Source organism: Colius striatus, chromosome 6 (assembly GCF_028858725.1).
Source record: "Colius striatus isolate bColStr4 chromosome 6, bColStr4.1.hap1, whole genome shotgun sequence".
NCBI classification, from domain to species: domain Eukaryota; kingdom Metazoa; phylum Chordata; class Aves; order Coliiformes; family Coliidae; genus Colius; species Colius striatus.
In genome coordinates this window covers 7,783,358-7,807,177 of record NC_084764.1, presented here as the reverse complement: position 1 = coordinate 7,807,177, position 23,820 = coordinate 7,783,358, and the positions used below count along the sequence as shown (strand labels likewise).

Sequence of the window (23,820 nt, the reverse complement as noted above, 5' to 3'; positions counted from 1 at the left end):
ACATGGCACTGACCATTAAATATCTGGGGGTGCTTTGCTCCACGGCCAAGAGCTGGGCTGCTCGGTCTGCAGCACTCACTCTAAGCACATCAGGCACAGGGACACATGTGCATGTGTGTGATGAGATGCCCTTTGGGAACTCATTCCCATAATTAATCAACTCCCTCGAGTTCAGCCACTTGACTTTGGGTGACTGCTCTGCTGGAACTGAAAGACCGCCGATTGCTTGTTGTTAAGGTCTGCAGGGTTAAGCTGGCAGCCTCCCCACACTGCTTTGGGAGAAAATGAGCTCCCCTTGCTGGTGTTATTACTGGACACCTGATTATTTTCTGCCCGGGATGGAATCTTGCCTCTATACAGCTTGAACAAACACCCTTGAAGGGAGGAGCCTGGCTTGCTGCAGCACTGCTGCCAGCTCTTGCACGCTCTGCTTGAGATGTCTGCGAGCAGCCCCACTGCAGATGCAGGGCAGAGCTGCTCGGGGGTTTCAGGCACCCCCAAGGCTTTTGTCCCCCGTAGAAATGCAAGCCCCGTGTACGGAACCTCCTGCCGGGGGAGGCTGAGACTGAAGCTGAGGAAGAGCCTTTTCCCTGAGAGGGCCGCCAGGCGCTGCCCAGGGAGGCCGCGCAATCCCGCCCTGCGTGTGGCGCTGGGGCCGCAGCCCTGGGCCCGGGGCCGCGGCCTGTGCCGGCGGCGGGAGGCGGAACCCCCGCGGCGGGCGGGCGGGGCGCCGGGCCGGGGCGTGCCCGCGCCTGCGGAGGCGGCAGCGGCATGGCGGAGCGGCGGCGGCGGGCCCGTGTGCAGGGCGGCTGGGCCGGCGCGGCGGCGGGCAGCGCCCGGCTCGCAGGTGGGCAGCGCCGGCTCGCAGGGCCGCGGGCGGGGGTCCGGGGCTCCGCGGGGCCCTTCTGCGCCGGGGAGGCCGGTGCTGCCGAGCGCCGCCCGCCGAGGGAACCGCTCCGCTCGGTGCGGCTTGGGCTGAGGTGATAAAGCAAAGGGCAGGGCTGCAGAAGCCTCGGGAGGGGCGGTTGGAGGTTGGCGGCGCTTCCTTGCGGTCTGTACGGGCGGGCTCCGGTGTCCACTGTACGGGTGGGCTGCTGGGAGACGTCTCCTGCGTGTTGCCTCAGTGTGGCAGCTTTGAGGCTGTGTGTGGGACGCCTCTGCATGCCAGGCTGGGGTTCCTCAGGAACTAACATTTAGGTGTTCAGACACAGCTGTGGAGGAACATTTTGATGCCCGTTGCAGCAGTTTTAGATGCAGAATGCAGGGTCGGGTGTCAATGTGTTTAGATGTGTCTCTAAAGTGTACTTGTCTTTGAACAAGCTGAGTGAAGCAAGTAGAACTTGGTGGAACTAACTTTAATAACTGTTACAGTTGTGAAATCATAGAACGATGGGGGTCAGAAGAGACCTCCAGAGCTCATCCAGCCCAAGCCCCTGCTAAAGCAGGTTCCCCTCCATCAGGAGGCACAGGAACATGTCCAGGGGGGTTTTGGGGAACCTCCAGAGAAGGAGACTTCACAACACACTTTAGTCACTCTATTTGTAAAACTTACGCATGTTCCTTTTGCTTTTCACTCTGCAAACTGAGGAGTGCTGTTCAGAGGGGCTGGAGTTAACACCACTGTTTTGTACTGAAACCAAGAGCACAGAGGTGGGAGAGCACTGTGTGGCGTTTCCATTTCACAAGAAGGACTGGTTGGTTTTGTGAGAGTGGTCAAAACACCGCATTCTGCTTGCCCAATTACACCACCTGGCAAAGCTCTCATTTCTCTACAGTCTTAAATAAGCTGGGGTTTTTTTCCTTTTTAATCCTGAAAGACAATAGCCAACCACTATTTTGCATGTAGCTTGGATGTTTTTCTGTCACAGTTGTGTTTCACTCCATCCTAAGGGGAATTTAGAAAGGAAAAAGTATTTTCCCCATCTTTTGAATGACACAGAGTGGAGACTTTGCCTCTGTTTCAGGCCCATTTTTAAGCCTGTTTGCGTGTGAAAATAAGACACAAGAATTGATATATCTGAGTTGCTCTTCCATACTTTCTCCCCAGTTTCAGAATATTGTTTTAATAAAAGTTCTCTTTGTTTTTTTCTCAGAGAAATGCCTGTTTCCTAAAAGAAATCATTATAGAGGGAAGCAGTGTAACTACTTGGATTTCTGGTGCAGTGTGACGGGTGTTTCTGGTGGAATGGAAGGGGTATAGATGACATCTTTGCTGATAAAATTTGTCTGTGAATAACAACTATAAACCAATTCCAGTTTATCTGCGATTTTAACTCTTCTGTAATGGAAGTTTGACTGTTCCCTGGACTCTCTGCCAAGCAGAGGAGAATGCTTCGAAGCATGGTTCTCTTAAGTTCTTCCAAACTGTGGTGTTTGTGTGGTGAAATTGTATTTCATGTGATCTCTCAGGTGTTTTTTCTTTGCCATAGCACCTAAGGCACCCGTGGGCAGCAGCCTTTCCCCTGTGGGCACCAGAGCAGCATGGATGAGGGACTCTCAGCCTCACACTCAGAAGCAGTTTGTCTTTGAAAAGCCATCAGAGGTAAACATTACACAGTAGCCAGCAGAACCTCATCTTGTCTTAAGCTTCAAATGATAAAAAGTTGATAGGTTTTCAGATTGTAGTCTCACCTTTAGAAGCAAATTAAAAACCCAGCTGAGATCTGAGCTCTTACCAAGCAGAGTGTGCAACTCTCTTGCATATTTATGGCAAACAGAATCCCTCTGTTTGACCTCAGACTTTGAGTATTCATTATGCACCTGTTCATAGCTAGTTTTTTTCAGAGCCCCAAAATTGTGTTCTCCTAAACATTTAGAGTGATACACAGAAGCCTAAGCACGATTTGAGTTCCATTTCTTTCCCTCAGTTGGGATATCTGTATGAGTTGTTACAGGGGATTTGTTTTACAGACTTTGCTTTCTGTCCTGTAGGTGGATGGGGAGGATATTGTGCTCTGTGCACAGTGGGGTATTTCCCTGCCTGAGGAACTTTGAACACTTCTTTCTAAGGCAGGAGTGGTTGAAAGGCTGTATTCTTGGCTTGCAAGGATTGCAGATGGTCTGGGAAGATTCTCTTTTCCCTGTGGTGGAGCCCCTGGTATCTGTATAGCACTATATTTTGACCCTCTTGCTTGCTCAACAGCTCAGTACCTTGTTGCATCTCAGCACTCCCCTGAACTCAGAGAAGAGAGGCAGAAATCCCTGAGACAACCAGAATAATAATCCAGGCTGGATTAAACTACTGTGTTTGGGGGTTGGTTTCTATTTTAACAAAGCCCAGCTATCTCAAACCTCACAGACTACTTTAAAGTGTCAGCTACATCTGACCTGTCTTGTGTTTTTCTCCTTGTCTGGGTCCTGGAATTGGTTCATTGTTGCTCTAGGTTTTTGCTTCCAAACATAAGGGTAAGAAGTCTTTTTGGTTGCAGTTGAGAATCAGCAAGTATTGTGATAATCCCAATAGTTTAGAAGTGAATGTCCTTTAGGGGGCAGCTGGTTGTTAAAAACCACCTGCAGCAGCAGCTGCATTTGAGAGATTCTGGGGTATGGAGGGTGCTCGTGGCTTGTTACTGCTTACCACTTGTTGTGTTTTTTCCTCACTGCCATATCAGTGTGTGACTGTGTAGAGTCACCAGAGATGGTAATGAGTTCTGTTTGACTGGACCATTCACCATGTGTTGTTTTGTCACCTTTCAGGTGGAGCGCAGAGTTCCCGAGGCAGGTGTGATAGAGTGAGTACACTGCTGACTTAACTGTCCTGCCTTTGGTTTTTTTGGTCTTGTTGGCTAGTGAGAATCTACTGAAAAAGAGTTCCTGCTCCACTTAAAACTGCCTTGCATTTGGAAGGAATTTCAGTGGAAAATGTGAACTTCCAGCCCTTTTATCCTGAACTGAATTTGTAATCAGGAGAGTCCAAGCCTGTGTTAACTAGTTTTTATAGCTTTGGTGTGGCTGTATGAACCCAAAAGAGCAAACAGTTGGACACTATGGATCAACAGAGCTGCAAATATGTCTCCTTTGGTTAGCTATGTACATTTTCCTGGAAGAGCTCCTGTGTAAGCTGCACTGGAAGTGGCTTGCTGTTGCCCAGGAATACAGCCAGTGTGGCAGCTCCAGCAGCACTTCCTTTGAAGGGTGGGAGGAAAAGCTGCCAGGGAGTGGCATAGTGAAGCTGCACATAGGTCACTTACAATTTATATTGAAGTGAGGATCTCCTCAGGATAACTTTGACATGAAGCATGACACAGTGTGATGGTTTGTGGTGGAGTTGCAGGTTTTGAAAATGATGTTTGCTTCAGTCTGCTTGTCATGGTAGGGTGTTCTTACCTATAAATGTAAGTGTAGTGCAGTCTTGTGGGGTGATCTCCTTCAGATTCCCCATGACCTCCTTCATTTAACTCTCTCTAGAGCCCTGAAACTCCTTATTGTGCCTTTGGGGAAACGTGAGTGAGAGGCAGGGAGTACACAGAAGCTCATTTGCTTCTGCAGCACTCCTGCTGCCTTACTCTGACCTCAGACTAACTCTAGAATGTTATTGCTCCCCTTTTTAATTTCTCTTTTTAAAGAAAGTTTTGCCTAATCCAGACTCAGCTGCTCAGTGTAAGAGAATTTCTTGCTGTTTGTCCATCTGATGGCTCTTTCCTTTCTACATCCTCAGCAAGCCTGGTGTGTATGAGCTCAGCAAAGTACCAACAGGCATTTCTAGGTAAGTGGGTGAAACATTATTTGCTGTTGCAGAATGACATGGTGATACTCAGCTTTCTGAACTCTAGTCCCTGGAGAGTGTTTTGATTCCCAGCAGGTGCACGTTGCCCCATGTATCTTCTGTTTAGAGTACTTCTGGAAGTACTTCTGAGCATCAGGTAGCAGAGACTTACACAGTTCTGAGCAGCACTAAGGAGAAGGAAAATGAACCTCTTTAAGATCTGGTGTGTGCTGCATCTAGTGTTCTGGATGTAACCTTCTAAGGAGAAGGGGCTGTTAATTGTTTTATGATCCAGAGTAAGTTCCTACTTGAAATTTGGATCAGTGTCCCTGGGTTAGCAAATGCAGGATGGCTGTGTTGTATAGTGAAGAGCTACCAAAACCTTTTCACTCTAAATTGGACTTATTTTAAAATAATCTAATCAAAGCATTTAACTTTGGGCAGATTTGGTGACTTTAGGGTTGTCCCTTTTGCTTACATGCTATGCATTTACTTGAAAGCTTTCCTCTTGGTTTCTTCTAAAGCTGCAAATAAGTCTTTATACCAATTTGAAAAGTAAAAGCTTTTACCAGCTGGAAAGAGGAAAAAGATACCCAAGGAGCTGGTTATTCTGACATTTCCTGGAGTTTGTTGTCATGATATGGTGCTGGAATGTTTCATTTCTGGAAAGCAGTAATTGGGTTTTACATCTCTTTTAGTACCTTGTTGTGATATGTTCTTGTTGTGATGTCTTTGGAGCATTGAATACTTGTGAGAGTAAGCTCCTATGAACAGCATCCCTGCTCTGCAGCCCACCACAGTGGCTGAAAGTTCTGAATGCTGCTGTTAGGACAGTCACAATCTAGAATGTACATGTGAAACTGTAAAAATAGGAGAGGTTAAATACTCTAGGATCTCTGGGCTTGGAAAAGAGAGGATAGGATGGCAGTGGGGATAAAGGGCTATCAAATTCTGAGTGGCATGGAGGTGGTGAGTAAAGGGCAATTATTTACTTACATTGTGGTACCATAATCAAAGCTCTCTGATTCCTCAGGTGTGAAGTTAATAGCAAGCAGAAGGCTGCCATTTCCCACACAGTACGTGGCTGTCTGGGGGCCTCGGTGTGTTGGGCTCACACGTTTCAGCACGGTTTTAAAAAGCAGTTAAATGTGTTTGGTGAGGGGATACACTCTCAGTCGTATTTCTGCTGTAGGAGGAAGTAAAGCACTGTGCCTTTCTCTGGGTTAGAACTTGTTTTGCCTTCCACACAGACAGGCAGCCATCCTGATTAATAACATTCCTTCCTAAGGTTGGAACTTTTTCGTTGTTTGCCTACTAGGGTTTGTAACCTTTAGGAAAGTTGCCTTGTGGGAAAAAGTACAGTGGTAGGTGGTGTTTCAGAAGTAGAGTAACCCATGTGTTTCAGGTGTTTTTGGATCTGTTTTGACTATGATGAGTAGAAACCACATTGCAAATAAGAGATAAGGGATTGGAGACTGGACCTAAAATAGTTTACTATTGTGATGATATATGGGAGTGATACCTGGGCTGGAGTAGTGTTACAGGAGGAAGCAGGTAAGGCAGAAGGTTTAGTGGTGGGCTTGGCAGTGGGAGGTGAGTGGTTGGTCTTGATGAGCTTAAAGGTCTTTCCAATTGAAATGATTCTACAGTTCTACAAAGTGTGCTGATGGCTGCACAGGCCTGATGTGGCTGGAAGATTCATCAGGAACTCCTGCTGCCTTCTCTTTCCTTCCCAACTCCTCGTGGCTATGGTCAGCAACAGGGTACCGGGTTTTTCCTTTTGCTCTAATGCATTAGGTCTAATGCCATTCTTGGCTCCTTTGGGAATCCTGGAAACGAGACTATTTTATTGAAGCAAAGCTTGAAGTGTATATTCCTTCCATCCTATCTGTTTTTTTTTCCTTAGGATTCATTTGATTCCTGGCTTTATTGACTCTGAACAAGCAGACTGGATGTTTGAACAACTCCTCCAAGACATACCCTGGGGTCAGCGAACTCACATCAGGCGGGGTAAGGAGTGTGGAGACCAACTTTTCAGGTCATTCCCAGGCCTTTTCCACCGTTTATCCCTGCTTTTAATTTTGCACATTACCACTCCTTCACATTTCCTTCCAGGTTTTCCATGTATATCTGAAAAGTGCTGCTGCTTATTTTTCAGTCTCTACAATCTCTATCACCATGTTCTTATCTCTAATTAAATGAGTTCTTTCTAAATTAAAGTCACCTCTCTTAAAAGTCTTTGATTTTAAATGCCTCCTCTGTCATCCTCAGTTCTTCTCCCTGCTCTTTTATTAGGTTAAATCTCTGCTCCATCCCTTCATGCTGTCTCCCAGAAACTCTGTGCTTTGAGGTTTCTGTTGCCAGGAGTGTTTTTTGCCTGTCCCACTTAAAATCCCAGCAAAGCATGTTTCTTTTCTCTTGTCTTTCCTTATCAGTTCCAGCAAGCATTAAGTGGAGAGACTGCTATTCTGGGTTTGTTCACTAAGGGGCACCTGTTGTAGCTGAATTCCTCTCTCAATCAGGAACCGATGTGAGATAACACAGCAGAGTAGTAGGGATGGAAAATGTCTTCAATGTCTGTGTTTATTGGCTTGCAATAAAAGTACCATGAGAATGTTACCTGTCAGGCAAGAGAAATAGCTACTAAGATAGTCTTCTGAGGAGTTGGATGTACTTTTAACTTGATGTTTACATTACACCACAGAACAGACCTGTGTTTGACAAGATGTTACTGATCTAGCCTGGTGTGTGAAGGCTGAGAGTGTGACATTTGCCTGCCACAGTCCCTCCTGGGGACTTTTGCCAGAAACAGGTTCATGACGTCAAGGGTTAGGGTTTGGTTTATAAGCCAAGATTTCAGAAGGCTGGAAAACAGGTTAAGGTGATAGATAGCACAGATTTGAGATTGCTGCTGTTAAATCCCCTCACTGTAAGATTGCTGATGTGTAACAGAAATGCTGGCAGGACTTATCCCTAGGCCACAGCGTTAAAAAGCACAGTTCTTACCAAGAAGGGATCCTGTCTTGGTGGAGGAAGAGATGTACAGCCCATCAACTGTCTCTTCTGGGCCTTCAGTCTCTTTCTCCCTCCTGCATCTTTCTCTTTCTAAGTTGAGAACTGGAGTGAAAACACTTAAAAGGCTAAAAGACAAATGCTCTAAGGCTAAAAGGGCTCCATCTCCCCCCAGGGATTTCTACATCCTAAACTGCTCTGCCCCCTCCCTGAACATGATTAGGGTTGAGAGTTGAGGAACAGAGGCATATGTCTAGCATGTACCTCTTCTAACTCATGACCATACTCAAGGGTGTTGTCTTTAATATTGATTAGACAGTTAATTAGGCAGAGGTCTCACTCTGGGCACCGTGGCCCTGCTGAAACTGTGTTGAAGCTGTTTGCCTGCTTGATCCTGTTGTTTATAGCCCAAACAGGACCTTCTTGCCACCACAAGGCTTCCTCCCTCCACTGATCTCTCAGGCCTCCACCTCCCAGGTTTACACAAGAGATAAGTGGGCACTGGCACCTTTAACCCCTTGTGTGCTATTCCCACACAGCCTTGCTGCATTCTGCTTCTGTAATGTCCCATAAATGCTGCAGTCCTTTCCTCTTAGTGCTACCATCTGGCAACTTTTGCCAGCATATTGGGCACTGGAACCAGGAGGATATAAACCAAGCCAGATTTACAAAGAGTATTTCAGTTTCATTTTGCCATCTTGAACTTGTCCAGTGTCTGCCCTGTCTGGGAAAGGGATGAGAAAATGGCTGGGGCTCCAAGGTTCTGGCGAGGTAATGCCTCTTGCAGAAACAGAGCTGCTTTTGGATAATCTCCTTCCTTCACTGGAGTTCAGTAATTAAAGCTGAGGACTTAAAAGGGCTGCTTTTTAACCTCAGGTGAGCAGACAGTCCCTTTGTAATCAAGCTTCTTGGCAGAACTGCATCATCTTTCCATTTTCAAGCCCTTTGATAAGACATCTGAGAGAATCTTTCTTGTTTTTCAGAAGGATCTTTTGAGGAGCCAAGGCTTACCTCCTGGTACGGGGAGCTTCCTTACACCTATTCCAGGCTCACAATGCAGCCAAACCCAAATGTATGTATATATTCACAGTTTTCTTTTGTTACAGTCTACAGAGAAATCCTCCTGCTGGTGTTGAGAAACAAAAATTCCCTCTTATTTTTATCTAGATCATCTATCAGCATTTAATTTGTCATCTGCAACAGATTCTAGGTAAATGTGGACATTCATAAAACAAGTGTTAGGAGTGGATTTACTGAGAGGAGCATGATTTAGTTGCCAAAAGGAAATTCTCACTCCAGAGTTTCAACTTCTGCTTTTAGATCACTGTGGTTTTGGGCAAAATTGCTCAGTGTGACTTAGTCTGTGCATCTTTAGATGTGAGACTGTCGTGTACACAGTCTTACTGAGTTTTTTTGTTGTAATGACACAGTTAATGTCAATTACTGCAATAGTTACTTTCAGAAACACATTCAGTGCTGCCAAAGGGAGAGTTTAGGTGTAGAATTCACGTTCACTCTGCCTTCCAGCTTGTTTTTCTTTCTGCCTATCTCTTGCTTTGTTAGAAATGTCCGTGGCAGTGTTCTGAACCGTAAATGAAGTGTGACTGTTGAGGGCTGGATCACATGAGAGAGAAGTGTCCCAAGTCTCAGAACTGCAGCCAAAGGGGGAGTAGCTCCTAGCAAAGCTCAGGTTGGGGAAAAATGGAAAGGCATTATGTAAAAAGAGGAATTGATTTTGTGGCCTCAAAAATACCACAGTTAAAAAATGCTATAATCCATGGAATTTGTGGTGGAAAAATAGGTGAGTTTGGTTCTTTTATACTCATTTGTGGAATGCTGTTTTAAATGGATCCTTCTGGAAGCTGCATGACTTCCTTTTGGGTCTTGGAAGTGCCCCCACACAATCCTTCTGCTGTACATTAATGATTTAAATCTAGTTCAGAGTTGCCTGTTACAGAAGCTGTTGCTGCTCAGATATTGGACAGATCCTCCATACTCTCAATTCAGTTTCAGTTCAGGCCACTGGCTTGCTTTTCTCATCCAAGAGGTATGAGGCCTAAAGCAGTCATGCATGTTGATCCTGTCTTTTATCCCTGAATAATTCTCCTTTTCACGAGAGAAAGAAACTCCATCAGAAAGTGAGATGTGCTGGTGAGCGTGTGCAGCTGAGAGCCAGCCTTGTCCCTGGCTGGCAACTGCCTGCAGGTAGATTTCACTCAGCTTTGTGGGGGTTCCTACAGCCCAGAAGCAGCAGTGGATGGTGTAAAGAGCACAGTCCTTAACCTGTACAGTAGGGTTTGTATCACAAAAACATGCCAAGCAAGATGCAACACAGCTTTGCCAATACCAGTACCCTGCCTTTAACACTTGATGTAACAGGAGTAACTGGCTTTGTGCCTCTCCTTTTCCCTTTGGTAAGACTGGTTGTGATTGCAGCCCTGCCCAGTATAACCCAGTGCTCATGCCTACATGAATGTTGGTATTAGAAGCATGTTTCTTTGTGATGTTCTTGGTGACATAGTTACATTTCAACAAAATGACTTCCACTGCTGCAGGTTTGTAGTGGGATCTCTGCTGAATTGCAAGGTTCACATATAGTAACATTTTTAGTAGTAAGTACTTGTGTGATGGGAATTGAAAGAATCTGGTGCTAATTGGTCACCAAAAAGCACTTTCAGTAATCCTTGTGGAACTCTTCTGGTGTTGCAATGCCTGTTCTGCACATTAAGACAGCCCAGTTACAAGCTGTGAGGGGTTTTTGGGGTGTTATTACTGCTTTCCCTACCCATCCTGTAGCTGTGAGCTGTGTTTATGTATAATTAATTACTCACATGATGCTGAATCATTGAAGGAGTGTCTTGGTTAGAATACTTACAATAGAGAAACGTTGAGTGTTGAGGCTCCTGCAGCAACACAGGTAGGTTAAAAACCTTTGGAGATGTGGAAAGAAGGTGATGTAGACTTGGATTATTAGAGGTGGATACTAGGAAATGATGCCTGCTGCCTTTTCCTTCTGCCAGTGATGCACTGGGAGATTTGTAATCAGTTCTTTCTCCTCTCTTGATCTGTGCTTCTGCTTAGATAATGGGCAAAAATTCTGGCCTACATCACTTTGCCTTTTTTTTTAACATACTTAGGTAGTGCTTAAAAGCACTCTGACAGATGAGAGGCATGATGTCAGTTTGTAACATTAGATGGTGATTCACTGGACTGAGCTGTAATGGATTGTGCAGAGCTGCCATGGGCTGTGGGCTCAGCGAGGTGTCAGCGAAGGGAACGGTGAAATTCAGGGCCCACAACGTCAACCACTGAAAACTGTAGTGTCAAAGTCAAAACCCCAAGAGGTGATGGGTTGGATTCAACGAGCTGTAGCAGCAGAGTTGGGACTGAGGGCATCACATGACAGCATCATGCCAACCGTTGCCTCTTCTTCTGTTCCAGCAATTGAGAGTGTGCCACTCAGTCACTGACTGCAACTGTGGCCACCAGCAGTAAGGTCAGATGTTGTCAGACCCCTGTCTTAAACTCCTCCAGCTTGACCAGGAGGTTAAAAAACCAGGCATACATGGGAGAAGCTGCACATCTTTTGTTTCAGTAAGGAGCTCTCAGTGTTTATCTGTGGTTGGTTCAAGCAGATTTCACTCTGCATTCTCACTGATAGGGGTGGCTGTATGAAAGTATTAAAGGAAGACTGGCTTCATAGTTTCAAGAGATGATTTAGTATTGAGTAACATATGCATATATCCCAGAGAGCACTTTCCTCAGCTTCCTACAAATAGAATTGCTCAGAGGCATTTACTCAATTTCAAGCTGATTGTGATTAAAATGCAGCACGTTTTGTTTCTCAGTAGTTTTTCCCCTTGTGTCTTACATTACCTGCTGCTGGCCTGCTGTCATGGTGCTTACCCTGCTCCTGCTGTGCTGCTGACAGTGGCATCCTCTGCTGACCACGCTCAAGGAGCGCATCGAAAGGTTCACTGGCTACACCTTCAACTCCCTGCTCTGCAACCTCTACCGGAACGAGAAGGACGGGGTGGACTGGCACAGCGACGATGAGCCACGCTGGGAGCACAGCCCGTCATCGCCTCCCTCAGCTTGGGTGCTACTCGCACCTTTGAGATGAGGAAGAAACCCTCCCCTGTGAGTGTTCATATCCCATTGGGAGAGTCCTGTAGTTAGTAGCCTCTTCAGTATTTTCCCTGAGTTCAGAAAAAAAACCAGGGCAGAGAGGATCCTCATGAGGTTCAACAGGGGCGAGTTCAGAGTCCTGCATCTGGGGCGGAACAACCCCCTGCACCAGGACAAGCTGGGGGTGACCTGCTGGGGAGCAGCTCCAGGGAAAGGACCTGGGAGTCCTGGTAGGCAGCCAACTAAATGTGAGCCAGCAACATGCCCTCATGGGCAAGAAGGCCAGTGGCATCCTGGGGATCATCAAGAAGAGTGTGGCCAACAGGTCGAGGGGGGTTCTCCTCCTCTCCTTTACCCTGGTGAGGCTTCATCTGGAGTCCTGGGTTCAGTTCTGGGCTCCTCAGCTCAAGAGGGACAGGGAACTGCTGGAGAGAGGCCAGCACAGGGCCCCCAAGGTGATCAGGGGACTGGAGCATCTTCCTTATGAGGAAAAGCTGTGGGAACTGGGGCTGTTTAGTCTGAAGAAGAGAAGGCTGAGGGGGGACCTCACCAACATTCAAAAGTACCTAAAGGGTAGACGTCAAGAGGATGGGGCGAGGCAACACTGTTGTGTTCAGTGACAGGACAAGGGGTAACAGACATAAACAGGAGCTCAAACAGTTTCACTTAAGGAGAAACTTCTTTGTTGTTGAGGTGAGGGAGCCCTGGCACAAGCTGCCCAGGGAGGATGTAGAAGCTCCTTGGGAGGTTTCCAAACCCTCCTGGACACATTCCTGTGCCCCCTGATGGAGAGGAACCTGCTTTAGCAGTGGGTTGGGCTGGATGAGCTCTGGAGGGCCCTTCCAAACCCCACCACTCTGTGATTCTGTGAAAACTTAATTACTAAAAGTATTTAATAATAGTTAATGAAAGCACAACTTGTAAAGTTGTGTGGAATAAGCATAGGGGTCAAGAAATCTGTCATGTGGTATCTTGTGGATACCTTTAGTGATGTGTAGTACTGACATGAAATTACAACCTGGACACTCTTTTGCCTCAATAGGAACCTTTCCCATTGGTTAAAGTGCAACCAGTGATGGTAGAAGGGGACTTTTAACTGTGGAAATAAACCAGAGTGTCAACACCATTTTCTTAATCTCTGGCAAACATGTAGTGCATAGCATATGTGGGATGAAGGGTAGATCTGACAGCCCTTGTAAGTAAAAATCCTCTTAACAGTGTTTGCATTTTGACTTGTGTGTGTTCACATTGCCTGGCAGTGAACAGAGGGAAGGAGCTCGTTTCTTTTCCATCAAATATCAAACTATTGCATCATACTTCTCAGGCTGAACAGGGACCTTTACTTTGATAAAGAGGCACGTGGAATGATTCAGTAGTGAATACTCTTTCTAGATTAAATGCTGTGCCTGAGAATGCTGTGTTTACAAGCCAACTTGCAGCTTCATGTTTTCAATGTGTGTCTATCCAAGTGAAGGAATTGCATGTTCCTGTGTTGAGAATGCAGACCTCTTTTTACAGGGTATCTTGCTTCAGATTCTTTTCTGCACATGTAGTTTTGGAGATCTTTGGGAAGAATTTTGCTGTCTGCTTATGTTGCTACTTGTTTTGGATGAGCACTGCAGAAAGCAAAGGTGATTTATCAGCCCACTGGAAAGCTGTCTGCTGATGGAGAGTCACTTTGGGTCACCTGGCAGCGGCCAGTGAAGGTCAGAATTTGAACCAGAAAGCAAAGAAATAACTTGTATTTTTTTCACCAGTTCTAATTTGTAAATTCTTTATTGTCTGAAGGGAATTTGATCCTGGTCCCTGAGCATGAGATATAATCAGTACATTGTATCAGTGGGCATAGCATGAGTAAGTATCTTTGATGGTGTGATGATAGCAAAGTGTCAGGTGGAAAGTTCATTCCTCTGGGAAACTGTAAACAGTGCCTGGGTTTATTTCCAGACCTGCATGTGTTCCCCTTCAGTGGATCAGTATCTAAAACCACTTAAGATTTCAGCATAAACTTCACAGTTTCCCTCTTCAAAATCAAACCCAGATCTTTTGTTCTGTTTTCTGAGAAGACACCCACAATGAGCAAAGGGGAACATTCAGTCTGTGCCTTTCCTAACTGGCTGCCTTCTTTGGTCTGTACAGCATGGTTTGTTCCCTTTTCTTCCTGAAATGGGGGATTTTCAGTTGATGAATCCCTCAAGCTCTCCTGTCTTCCCGTCAGTGCCTCTGACCTGATATTCCTGATGAGCTGAGTCGTGCTGTCTGTGAAGCCTGCTCCTTTTGCAAGCGTGCCATACCTGTTTCTAAGGTGTGACTCCCATGTGCACAGCGGTCTTTGAATAAACTGCTCTTAACTATGTGCTGTGCCTAAGGGAACTCATGCTCAATAATTATGTGGTACATATGACGTGTTCTTTGCACGTTCCCAAAGCCTGCAATTTTCTGAGAGCATCCTGTGACACTAGATGCTTTGGCAAGTGGGAGTTACAAGAGGCTGTGATGGAAATTACAACCTTTCAGGCTTGTGCCACCAAAGAAGTAATTTTCCTACTCTATTGTAATGCAGCATTCCCTCCTTCATTAAGAGAAAGTTAAAGCTGATAGTAGGTATTGGAGGTTTGATCATTACTTTGTTCAAAAGCAAGTTACAGGACAAGGAGAGTCTGATTAACAGTCATCACAGGCATTCAGGCACTCCCTGGTTTGTAAACTACCACTATCAGTCCATTGGGTTTTCCAGAGTTAAGTCTTCGTTGAGGAGGGAAAGAGAAAACCCTTCTCCTCCCAAAATTAAACTTCTGTGAGGGCCAGCAGTCTAGTATTTCAGATTGTAGAGTTTCAAAGCTTTCATTTCTCTCTATTCTTGTAAGTATTTGTAAGCTCTTAAGTATTTTGAGATGAAAGATGTAATGACAATACAAGATTAGAAACACTACGGCAGAAGCTCACTGTGGATAAATCACACTAGCAAAAAAACTACCCTAAAGCAGTTGCCTGTGTTTGATCATGTACTAGGTACAAAACAGTCTGTGCCACAAGTCTTGTAGGGCTTTGGGGAATACTAGATGGGAGCCTTCAGAGGCTTCATGTTAGTGTCTGTACAAGTATTATTCCATGTTATATCGTGAAATGTGGATGAGCTTATGAGAGAATAAAATCCTGTTTCTCTAACTGCAAAGAAGAGCTGTGGTGTTAGTGGGTTGTCTCTTTTGTGCATGTTTGTGTGAGTTTTGACATTTGTCTGGCAGGAGTTTGACAGGTTTGTATTGGACACTCTGAAACTGGCACAGAATTCTTTTTATCCTTTCTCTTGTGTTTTTTTCCTTGCCAAAATAAGAGGAAGAAATAAGTTTTTTAGATGCAAGTGGTATTTTTTTTTCCCTGAAAACTGTTCTAGGGTGAGAGGAAGGAAAGGGTCAGTCCTTTGGTTTTCTTTCTGATGAGTGCTGTACTGGATGAGTAAGTGTTCATCATGTACTAGGTGGTAAAGGAGCATAGAGGCGTGCACAGCCTATTTGAATCTGCATCAGCAAGCATCCCTTGCAGAAAAAAGGAGAGAGAATTCCTACTCAGATTTCAGGCCAGTGCCTGTGCAAAAAATAAAAGCTACATTTCAGGAGTAAATTCCCTACTGGGATTGAGGAGACATGTCATGGAAATCAACACCATGCCAGAAACTTTTCCTTCCCCTGTTGGAGTTTTTCCTTTTAAGCATTCTTTCTTCTGAACATTGACTTTTCTGTTTGTTTGGACTGGTGGTTTGGTTGTAGCTGATACTTTGCTTTAAATAGTTTCTAGGGTTTTTTTGGATGCCTACTTGGTTGTTCAAGGTCTGCAATGAAGTGATCTGGTTTACTTCTTTCTTTCTTTTCTTACTTTACTAGAAGCAGAATTCTAGTCCCAGTGAATTACTTCAACTTTTTCTTGCCCAGCACCTGCCTACTTGAAAGGAAGAGACGAGTGCTTTGTTCTGGAGCTGATTCATACACAATTCACACATGATCTATTGGTTTAGTCAACAAGTCCCCTCATTGCTGCCCACCGTGATCTCCTCCCGTTCTCCACACAACCTCAAGCTCCTGACATGACTCCATCAGCCTCCTCCAGAGGAACTGGTTTCACTCTGTTAGATGGGTCTTTCTGCTATTGTCTCACTACCATTTTTACTGTTGCTTGTCACTGCTGAACTCAGTGAGATAATGCCAGGTTATCCTATTGAGTCTTTCTGGAAGCTGAGTGTGAAATGGTATTTCAAGGGTGAAGGCTAATACTTAATGTCCCACTGGGAGGTGCTCAGTAGCAGAGGTCTGGGTGCCATAAGGACCAGATGGGTGTCATTGGCCACCAAACTGCCACATGAACCATGGAAGGAGTTAGCCAGCCATCAAGTGGCTGCTTCCATGACCGAGAGCCAGTGAGTGCTGGGGAAGTGAGGGAGCTTTATGAGTCAGTTGGGTAACAGCAGGATGTTCGTGGTGTTCTCAGAATTAGCCTTCAGATGGATCTGTCCTGCATGTGAGGCACCACAACGTGGTCCTTTCCTTGTGTCCCTGAGTAGCTGTTCCAGTTAAAAGATCTCCTTGTACTTCTGAAAACAGCAGAGCATTAACCCTTTGTGTCCTAACAAGCTGAATTGAAGACAAACATGGGAGAAAGTGCAGCACAGTAGAGAGAGGCTTGGATCAGAGAGTCCAGCACAGAGCCACCAGGATGATCAGGGGACTGGAACATCTTCCTTATGAAGAAAGGCTGCAGGAACTGGGGCTGTTTAGAGAAGAGAAGACTGAAGGGGGATCTCATTGATATTTACAAATATCTAAAGGGTGGGTGTCAGGAGGTTGGGGCAGCACTTTTTTCTATGGTATCTAGCAACAGGACAAGGGGTAATGGGATGAAGCTGGAACACAAAGTTCCATTTAAACTTAAGAAAAAAGTATTTCACTGTGAGGTGAGGTGAGGGAGCCCTGGCACAGGCTGCCCAGAGGGGTTGTGGAGTCTCCTTCCTTGGAGGTCTTCAAGACCCACCTGGACATGTTCCTATGTGACCTGATCTAGGTGACCCTGCTTCTGCAGGGGGGTTGGACTAGATGATCTCAAAAGGTCCCTTCCAACCCCTACCATTCCATGATTCTAGGACAAGAGGATTAAACTTGGCACAAAGGAAGCTTGTAGACAGCAGTGGCTGCAGAGGAGGTGGTGTCCACCAGTATTGGCAGGACTTGAGCAGCTGTAGGCGAGCAGAGAGGAAGAATCAAGTGCTTCAGAGCCACCTCACTTGCACTCTGCAGGATCAGCTGCAGAAAGACTGAGGGAGTTTAAAGATAGTCCTGTTTAGACAGACAGGTGGATTAGGTGAGGACAGGGCAATGTAACTGATATTGTTACTGAATCTGTGAAGAAGAGAGCTGCAGGGAGGATTTTGTGAGAGACAGTGATAATAAAGTGCAGAAGTTTGCATGCTTTATCCACTTTGTTGTGGAGGAGGGTGCTTCCACAGTTGGTGGTAGAAGAGTGAACTGGAAAAGAGGGGTACAAGCTAGATGGAAGTCTCAAAAATACAAGACTACAAGTTTTGCAAGAATACTTCTCTTGGTAGTAGGTCAGCATTCTCCATGAAGTCTGCTGGCCTTTGGAAATAATTCTGCATCATTTGCATGTGTAACTGCATCACTGTGTGTTCTTCTACAGGATATTTCCCTTTACTTTTCCTTATAATAGAAGATGCTTCCACACTATCCAGAACCCATTTCCTACTATTACCTCAATAAACTTGCCTGAGGCTTGAGAAACAAACTTAGATGATTTATGTAGATTTATACCAGGTCTTTTTCTTACTTTTTTCATTTTGATAACATTTTAGGAAAAAAACAGCCCTTGATGGAGGGTAGGAATACCTACAGACTTCATATTCACAGCTTCCCAGCAACTCAGACTGAGCTTTGCTCACTTATTAACTGTAGTTACTTGAATTAAGGATTAAAAAAAGGAGTTTTAGCTGGTGCACTTTGACAGTGTAAAGCTTGAATTGTATTAAATGTGTAACTCAAGATTATGAAAATTCAAATATACCAAGAAGCAGAATAGTTGCTTTACTAGATCTGTTCTTGGAAGCAGCTGGTTCTGAAAGACAAATATAGAGCTATGTGTTGTGACCATAAAGTGACTGTACGAAGCTGATGCATTTCTTTCCATGTTTGTGATCAGGATTTAAAAAAAACAAAGTCTTTTTCTCCTTAGATGCCAAAAATTAATTTCCTTCCTCAACTTTTTGACCTCTGAAACTCACCTGAGTTTTCTGCATCTCTGCCATCAGCTCTAGAGATAAAAACTTCTGAAATGAGGTTTAGTGGACAGTGTGAGTAATGACATGACAGACAGTAAAAACTTTTTCTCTAACTTTGCTGACCATGCAAAACCAATTGGCCTAAAAATCTCTTTTTTGAAGTAAAACAAAGCTCAGAGATATCCCACTTAAACTAGGAAGCAACTGCTGCTTTTACCTACTGACTGTTCTAAGCCAAAAAGCATGTTTCCTCCTACATTATTTATCTGAGAAGAATTCTTCTTTAATATCAGATGAGCAAGAGATAAAAATAAGTCAACTGTTGTCTAAAGTGAGATGATGTAATCCTGTGAAATAGAAAACAGCCATGCAAAATGGTATTTCTCTGCTTTTCATCAGCAGTTGTGTTTGTAATACCTATTTGTGACTTCTTTTTCCTTGTTTCCTCTGAAGTTTTTGGCATTACATCTTTTAGTGGAGCAAGAGAAATGGCTGATAGTTCTAGAAGCTTAAAAATAGGTTTCACATTGTCCTTACAAAGGATATCTATTACAGGTTGATCCTGGTTACCCTCAGCACTCCATGATTCCAGAGGTTTTAGTGAGCTTAATTAATCACCTGCACAGCCTTGGGCCCTCAGGTAATCCCAAGAAACACACAAACTCAGAATTGCCAGGCAGTAGCAGCAGCAGTGTAATGGAACAGCCTTCTCCTGCCACACTGCAGCTCTTAGTCCTGGGCACCAACAGAAAGTGGCAATGGTTCAAAGAAATAGTCCATTACATCAAGGGATGCTTTGTATTATCAGAATTGATCTGATCCCAGCCAAGCTTTTTTTTTGCAGTTTAGAGGATTTGCAGTCTTCTTTCTATCTGCATCTTTTTTATACACACACATACTCTATTTGCGTTGTTCTTTTTGAAACCAAACTCTGTTTCAAGTCCAGGATGTAATTGTTCCAGTAATTGATACTTCTGCCTCATTATTTTGAGCTTTTCAGCAAGCCATGAACTTTAATAAAAGACAAACCTGCATCAAGTCGGGCCACTGCACAATTAAACTTCAAGGAAGTCAGTGAAGGTTTTGGAAAATGTGGGGTTTTGTACAAGCAAGAAAATGTGTTGGCTGAGGGCTTTTGACTCTGTCAGCCTCTTTATGAAGGCTGGAGATATTGTAGTGATGGTTTCCATTTCAGATACGAGACTTCTCTCAGTGTGAGGTGAAACACCTCAGTCTGGGTTGGTTCTTACTGCACTAATTCCTTTTTCCCAGTCTCACTTGTCCTGTATGGTTTCCAGCTCCTTGGTGATCTGCTTCTGTTACAAATGACCTAATAACAGAATCTTAAGGGTTGGAAGGGACCTCAAAAGATCATCCAGTCCAACTCCCCTGCCAGAGCAGGACTACCTACAGTAGGTCACACAGGAACTTGTCCAGGTGGGTTTTGAATGTCTCCAGAGAAGAAGACTCCACAACCCATCTGGGCAGCCTGTTCCAGTGCTTCCTCATCTGAATAGGGAAGAAAATCTTCCTTGTATTTCTTTGGAACCTCTTGTGTTGCAGCTTATACCCATTGCCCCTTGTCCTATCATTGGGCATCATTGAGAAGACCTAAGTTGTTGTCTCTCTTTTTACTTTCCCCTCTCCAAAGTACAGTTTCATTTTCCATGACAAACGTGACAAATGCCACTCTGGTACTAACAGGTGTGGTTGAGTCTGGAGTAATTGCTGCCTTCAGCTGGGCCTGATGTAAATTGAGCATTGCCTCCTCCTAAACACTCAGCAAGTATGATTTTTAGGAATCTCCCAACCATTCTAAGAAGCTGGAAGACAAGATGCTGCCTAACTCCTTTAAAAAGTATAAATCTCAAGTATTCATTCAGCATTTGTGTAAGAAATTCAGCAATTGTGTAAGTTGTATGGTCCCTTTCAGGAACACCATCAAGCTCAGACCTGGGCTGGTTTTTTCTCTCTCTTCTCTTTGTAGTAATTATGTGTCTCTGAAGCTGGAATGCAAAAAGTTCCATTAAACATAAGAAAAAACTAATTTTTTTGTGAGGGTGATGGAGCCCTGGCACAGGCTGCCCAGGGAGGGTGTGGAGGCTCCTTCCTTGGAGGGCTTCAAAACCAGCCTGGACATGTTCCTATGAGACCTGATCTAGGTTGACCTGGCTCTGCAGGGGGTTTGGACTAGATGATCTCTAAAGGTCCCTTCCAACTCTATCATTCTATGATTCTTTAAAGAACAAATAACCCATTTGATTATAATTTTGTAAAAAAGACAGTATATCTGCTCCTGGAGTCAGTGAGACAGTAACAAATATGCATTCAGGTTGTTTGCCATGTGCAGTGAACTCAGAACAAGGTTAACCCTGCACTTATACTGAGAACCTGTCATACTCTTTCTCTCTTTTTTAAGCAAAGGACATTTATTTTCTTTACACTTTCAAGCTATTCCTTTCTATAACTTGCAAATGAAAGCCCTCTTGAATCCTCACCCTTTCAGCACTAAAATATTTCCCTATGTCCCTCTTTAAACTAATCCCTGTGTTTTCCAGGTGATTTCCTGACTGAAACTTCCTTCAACTTCCACTCTTCCTAGACAGCTTGCAAAATTGGCAACAGAGATCCATAAAAAGCAATATACATACATACTGCCATCTATACCTGCTTTTCCTATCCACATGTAACTAGATAAAGTGCCAACATGAAGTAGACAAGGTGTTAAATGGAGGCTGTTCAATGTTTACAGCACTTTTTTTCTCTCTGCAGCTGTTGAAGGCTAAAATCAGAGAATATCAAGGGAGTAGACAGAGCATTATAATAGCTGCCCACGTGGCTTTCTGGAAGAGAGCTCCTGTCACGTGTACTGTGGTTTCTTGAGGAGGTTACTGTTGTGATTGACAAAGAGAACTGTGTTGGCATAATAGAATTCTCTGAGCAATTTAACTCAGCAGCATATTAATCTGACTTAAAATTGAAAAGGATAATGCAAAGCAATGAGAAGCTGCTGTTCCCCTGTTGTGGCAGGTGTGAGACTAATGCTGTGGTGTTACTGTGGCTGGTGGTGGCATTTGTGCTTTAGGAAAGTTCTGCATAATCCCAAGGCTTAATACAAGTTTGCAGATATTTTCTCTTCTACTTTAGCAGTCTGTTTTGCTTTGTGATGATAAACTTTAAGACAACTTGTTTTACAAGGTAATATAGGGAAAGGAGATTGGGGTTTTTTGGGGACAGGAACAGTCCTTCATCTAGCAGATAATACCATACCAACATGTGGTGTCCAAACCAAGGCAAATTTAGCAAAGAGGGAAGATGTGTTTTTGATGAAGCAGTGAACTGCTGGAAGCAAGGTGGCTGTTGCAGCATATCTCCACACAAACATGGTTATTTCAAGGGCAAGCGTTCCCAGAAGGTTGGTTTTGTACTAGATGTAGGAGCTTGCTTTGGACTTCACCTGTGTTGTAGCAGCAGTGAGGTACAATGCTTTCATCCTTAAAAGGCTCAGCTCCTGAGCTCTTCATGAAATATGGCAACAAGGAGGTTTAGTTGGACTGCTTCATCTTGTAAGAGTTTCCTCCCCTCACAGCTTTTTAAGCTCTGCTGTAGAGGACTGGTTTTCTACCAAGTGCACATACCCTCTTCTTAGTGTATAATGTTTCTTTTTAGGAGGAGAATGGAGACTATACTTATGTAGAAAGACTAAGAATCCCGCTTGATCATGGGACTCTCCTGCTGATGGAGGGAGCTACCCAGGCAGACTGGCAGGTGAGAACTCCCTGACCTTTGTGTGCTTTACTTGCAGCCTTGTTTTCCTACCAGAATGATATGGGACGTTCTGTTTCCAGTGACACAGTTGTTTCCTGGTGCATTGATATTGCTTTCTGTCTCAGAATGTCAGAGCACCCACAGACAGAAACATGGGCTTTCTTTCAAGTGCTAAGTGCTGTAGTGGGAATCAGCTCAGCTGTTCCAGCATTAAAGTTCAGCAATGAAGGCTGCAGCTGAAAGAGCAAAATCCTTTTAGGAACTTTGAATATAAGAAAGTTACAACTTAACCAGTCTGTAGGAATCTGCAGAGACCTGTTTTTTTATTTCCAGTGGCCCTGAGCAATCAGAACATCAATATTTTGCCTTACCTAGATGTTTAGAGATTAGAATAAAAAGCCATCACAGGAAATTAAGGGAGTTTTATGTTGTTTGATTACCTGTATTTTAAGTACACAAGCTCATGCTTTTGATTCTTTTCTTTCTTTTTTCCTAATGCCACCGACAGCACCGAGTGCCTAAGGAGTATCACTCTAGAGATGCACGCATAAACTTGACCTTCAGGATCATTTATCCAGAACCTGATGGAGTTTGGAAGTGAAGAGGCACTTTGGGCACTGTTGGATATGAACCTACAGCGAATCCAGAACCTCAGCTTGCTAAAGCTTTAAAGGAGATCTCACAGGAACAGAGTTCTGTGAAATGCCTGCTGGGGAAAAGAATCAATATTGTGAAGATCTTTGACAATCAGAAGCTGCCTGTGCTATTTGGATGGGGTTTTCAGAAATTATATGCAATTAGGTGATACTAAATCATAGCCTTTAAGTTTCTGAAAAGACAGACATCATTCTTAAAAGCACATGAACAATCTGGGAGGTACCAACTGGAGCAGAAGGATTCAGTGAGCAGTTATTTTTGCAGCCTGTCTCCCTTTTCCCCCAAGTAGTAATCTACGTGCTAAGTGACCACAAGACAATTCATGCAAAGTCAGCTGGACGTGTGCTGTGTGGATGGAAAGGAGAAAGCTGTGCTTCCCATGACCTCCCCATAGCCCTCATTTCACCCAGGGGCAGTGCCTGCCTTTATATTCGTAGGCTGCAGTCTTTTCCAATCAAGCAATCGATTTCATTATGTATAAAACTACTTGGATTATATGAGTGTCTAATAGAACAGAGGATCAAGGCTCCCTTCTGCTCTGCACTCTGTGTCAGACCTTATCCTGTTTATCCATGTAGATAAGACAAAGGCAAGCACCAGAGAACCCTGGGCCACGAGCCTGATCAGCCAGTTGCTTGAGTACTAACAGTCTTCCATCCCTGCTGGCTTAAAACTGTTACCTGTGTCACAGGCAGGAAAACAGGCACAAAGAGGTGCAAACCATCACTTGCAGATTTGCTAATAAATTCTTGGTTTCATTTTTGGTTTTAGCACAACTGAGTTGTGGCCTCCTGTGATGTCAGGTGGGACAGGAAGCGACAGCACCTCCAAACATTAGGCTTGTGCTGCCAGATTTGATACCCAGAAGAACTGGTCCAAAGAGTTGGACTCAAATCATATTCATCACAATGTCAGCCAGTTGCAAAGCTATGTAAGTAGAGTGGAGTAGCACCAGGTGCACACTCTTGAGTGCTGCTGCTCCTTCATCGAGGACACTGGAGAGTTCTCTCTCTCACCTTTGCTGTAACAGAAAAGCCATCAGCAGTTCAGGCCTGATTCTGGGTTGACTTGCTGGAATTGTGCAAGCTTGCCTGCCCATGATACACCTCACCCCTTGGTGGGAACCAGGGAACTGATGTCTGGATGGTCAGTCAGGGCTGCTGCCCACGTGGTTAAGGTCTCCCTGCAGCTAAATGGCACCCACCGTCCTGGATCAGCACGTAAGTTTGGTACCTCTTCACTCTCTGCCTCAAGTAGGATCTAAGCCTGG

At 44.5% G+C, this 23,820-nt stretch overlaps 1 protein-coding gene across 1 annotated transcript; it reads left to right on the top strand.

Annotated features, from left to right (window-relative positions):
* Positions 1-771: 771 nt before the first annotated feature.
* On the top strand, positions 772-23,326 carry ALKBH3 (alkB homolog 3, alpha-ketoglutarate dependent dioxygenase). The gene is given in 10 exon segments (XM_061998548.1): positions 772-847; positions 2,430-2,542; positions 3,697-3,731; positions 4,658-4,705; positions 6,612-6,715; positions 8,701-8,789; positions 11,649-11,775; positions 11,778-11,857; positions 21,795-21,893; positions 22,402-23,326. Coding segments are annotated over 10 exon segments (864 nt in total). The 3' UTR covers positions 22,495-23,326.
* The last annotated feature ends 494 nt before the right edge of the window (positions 23,327-23,820 follow it).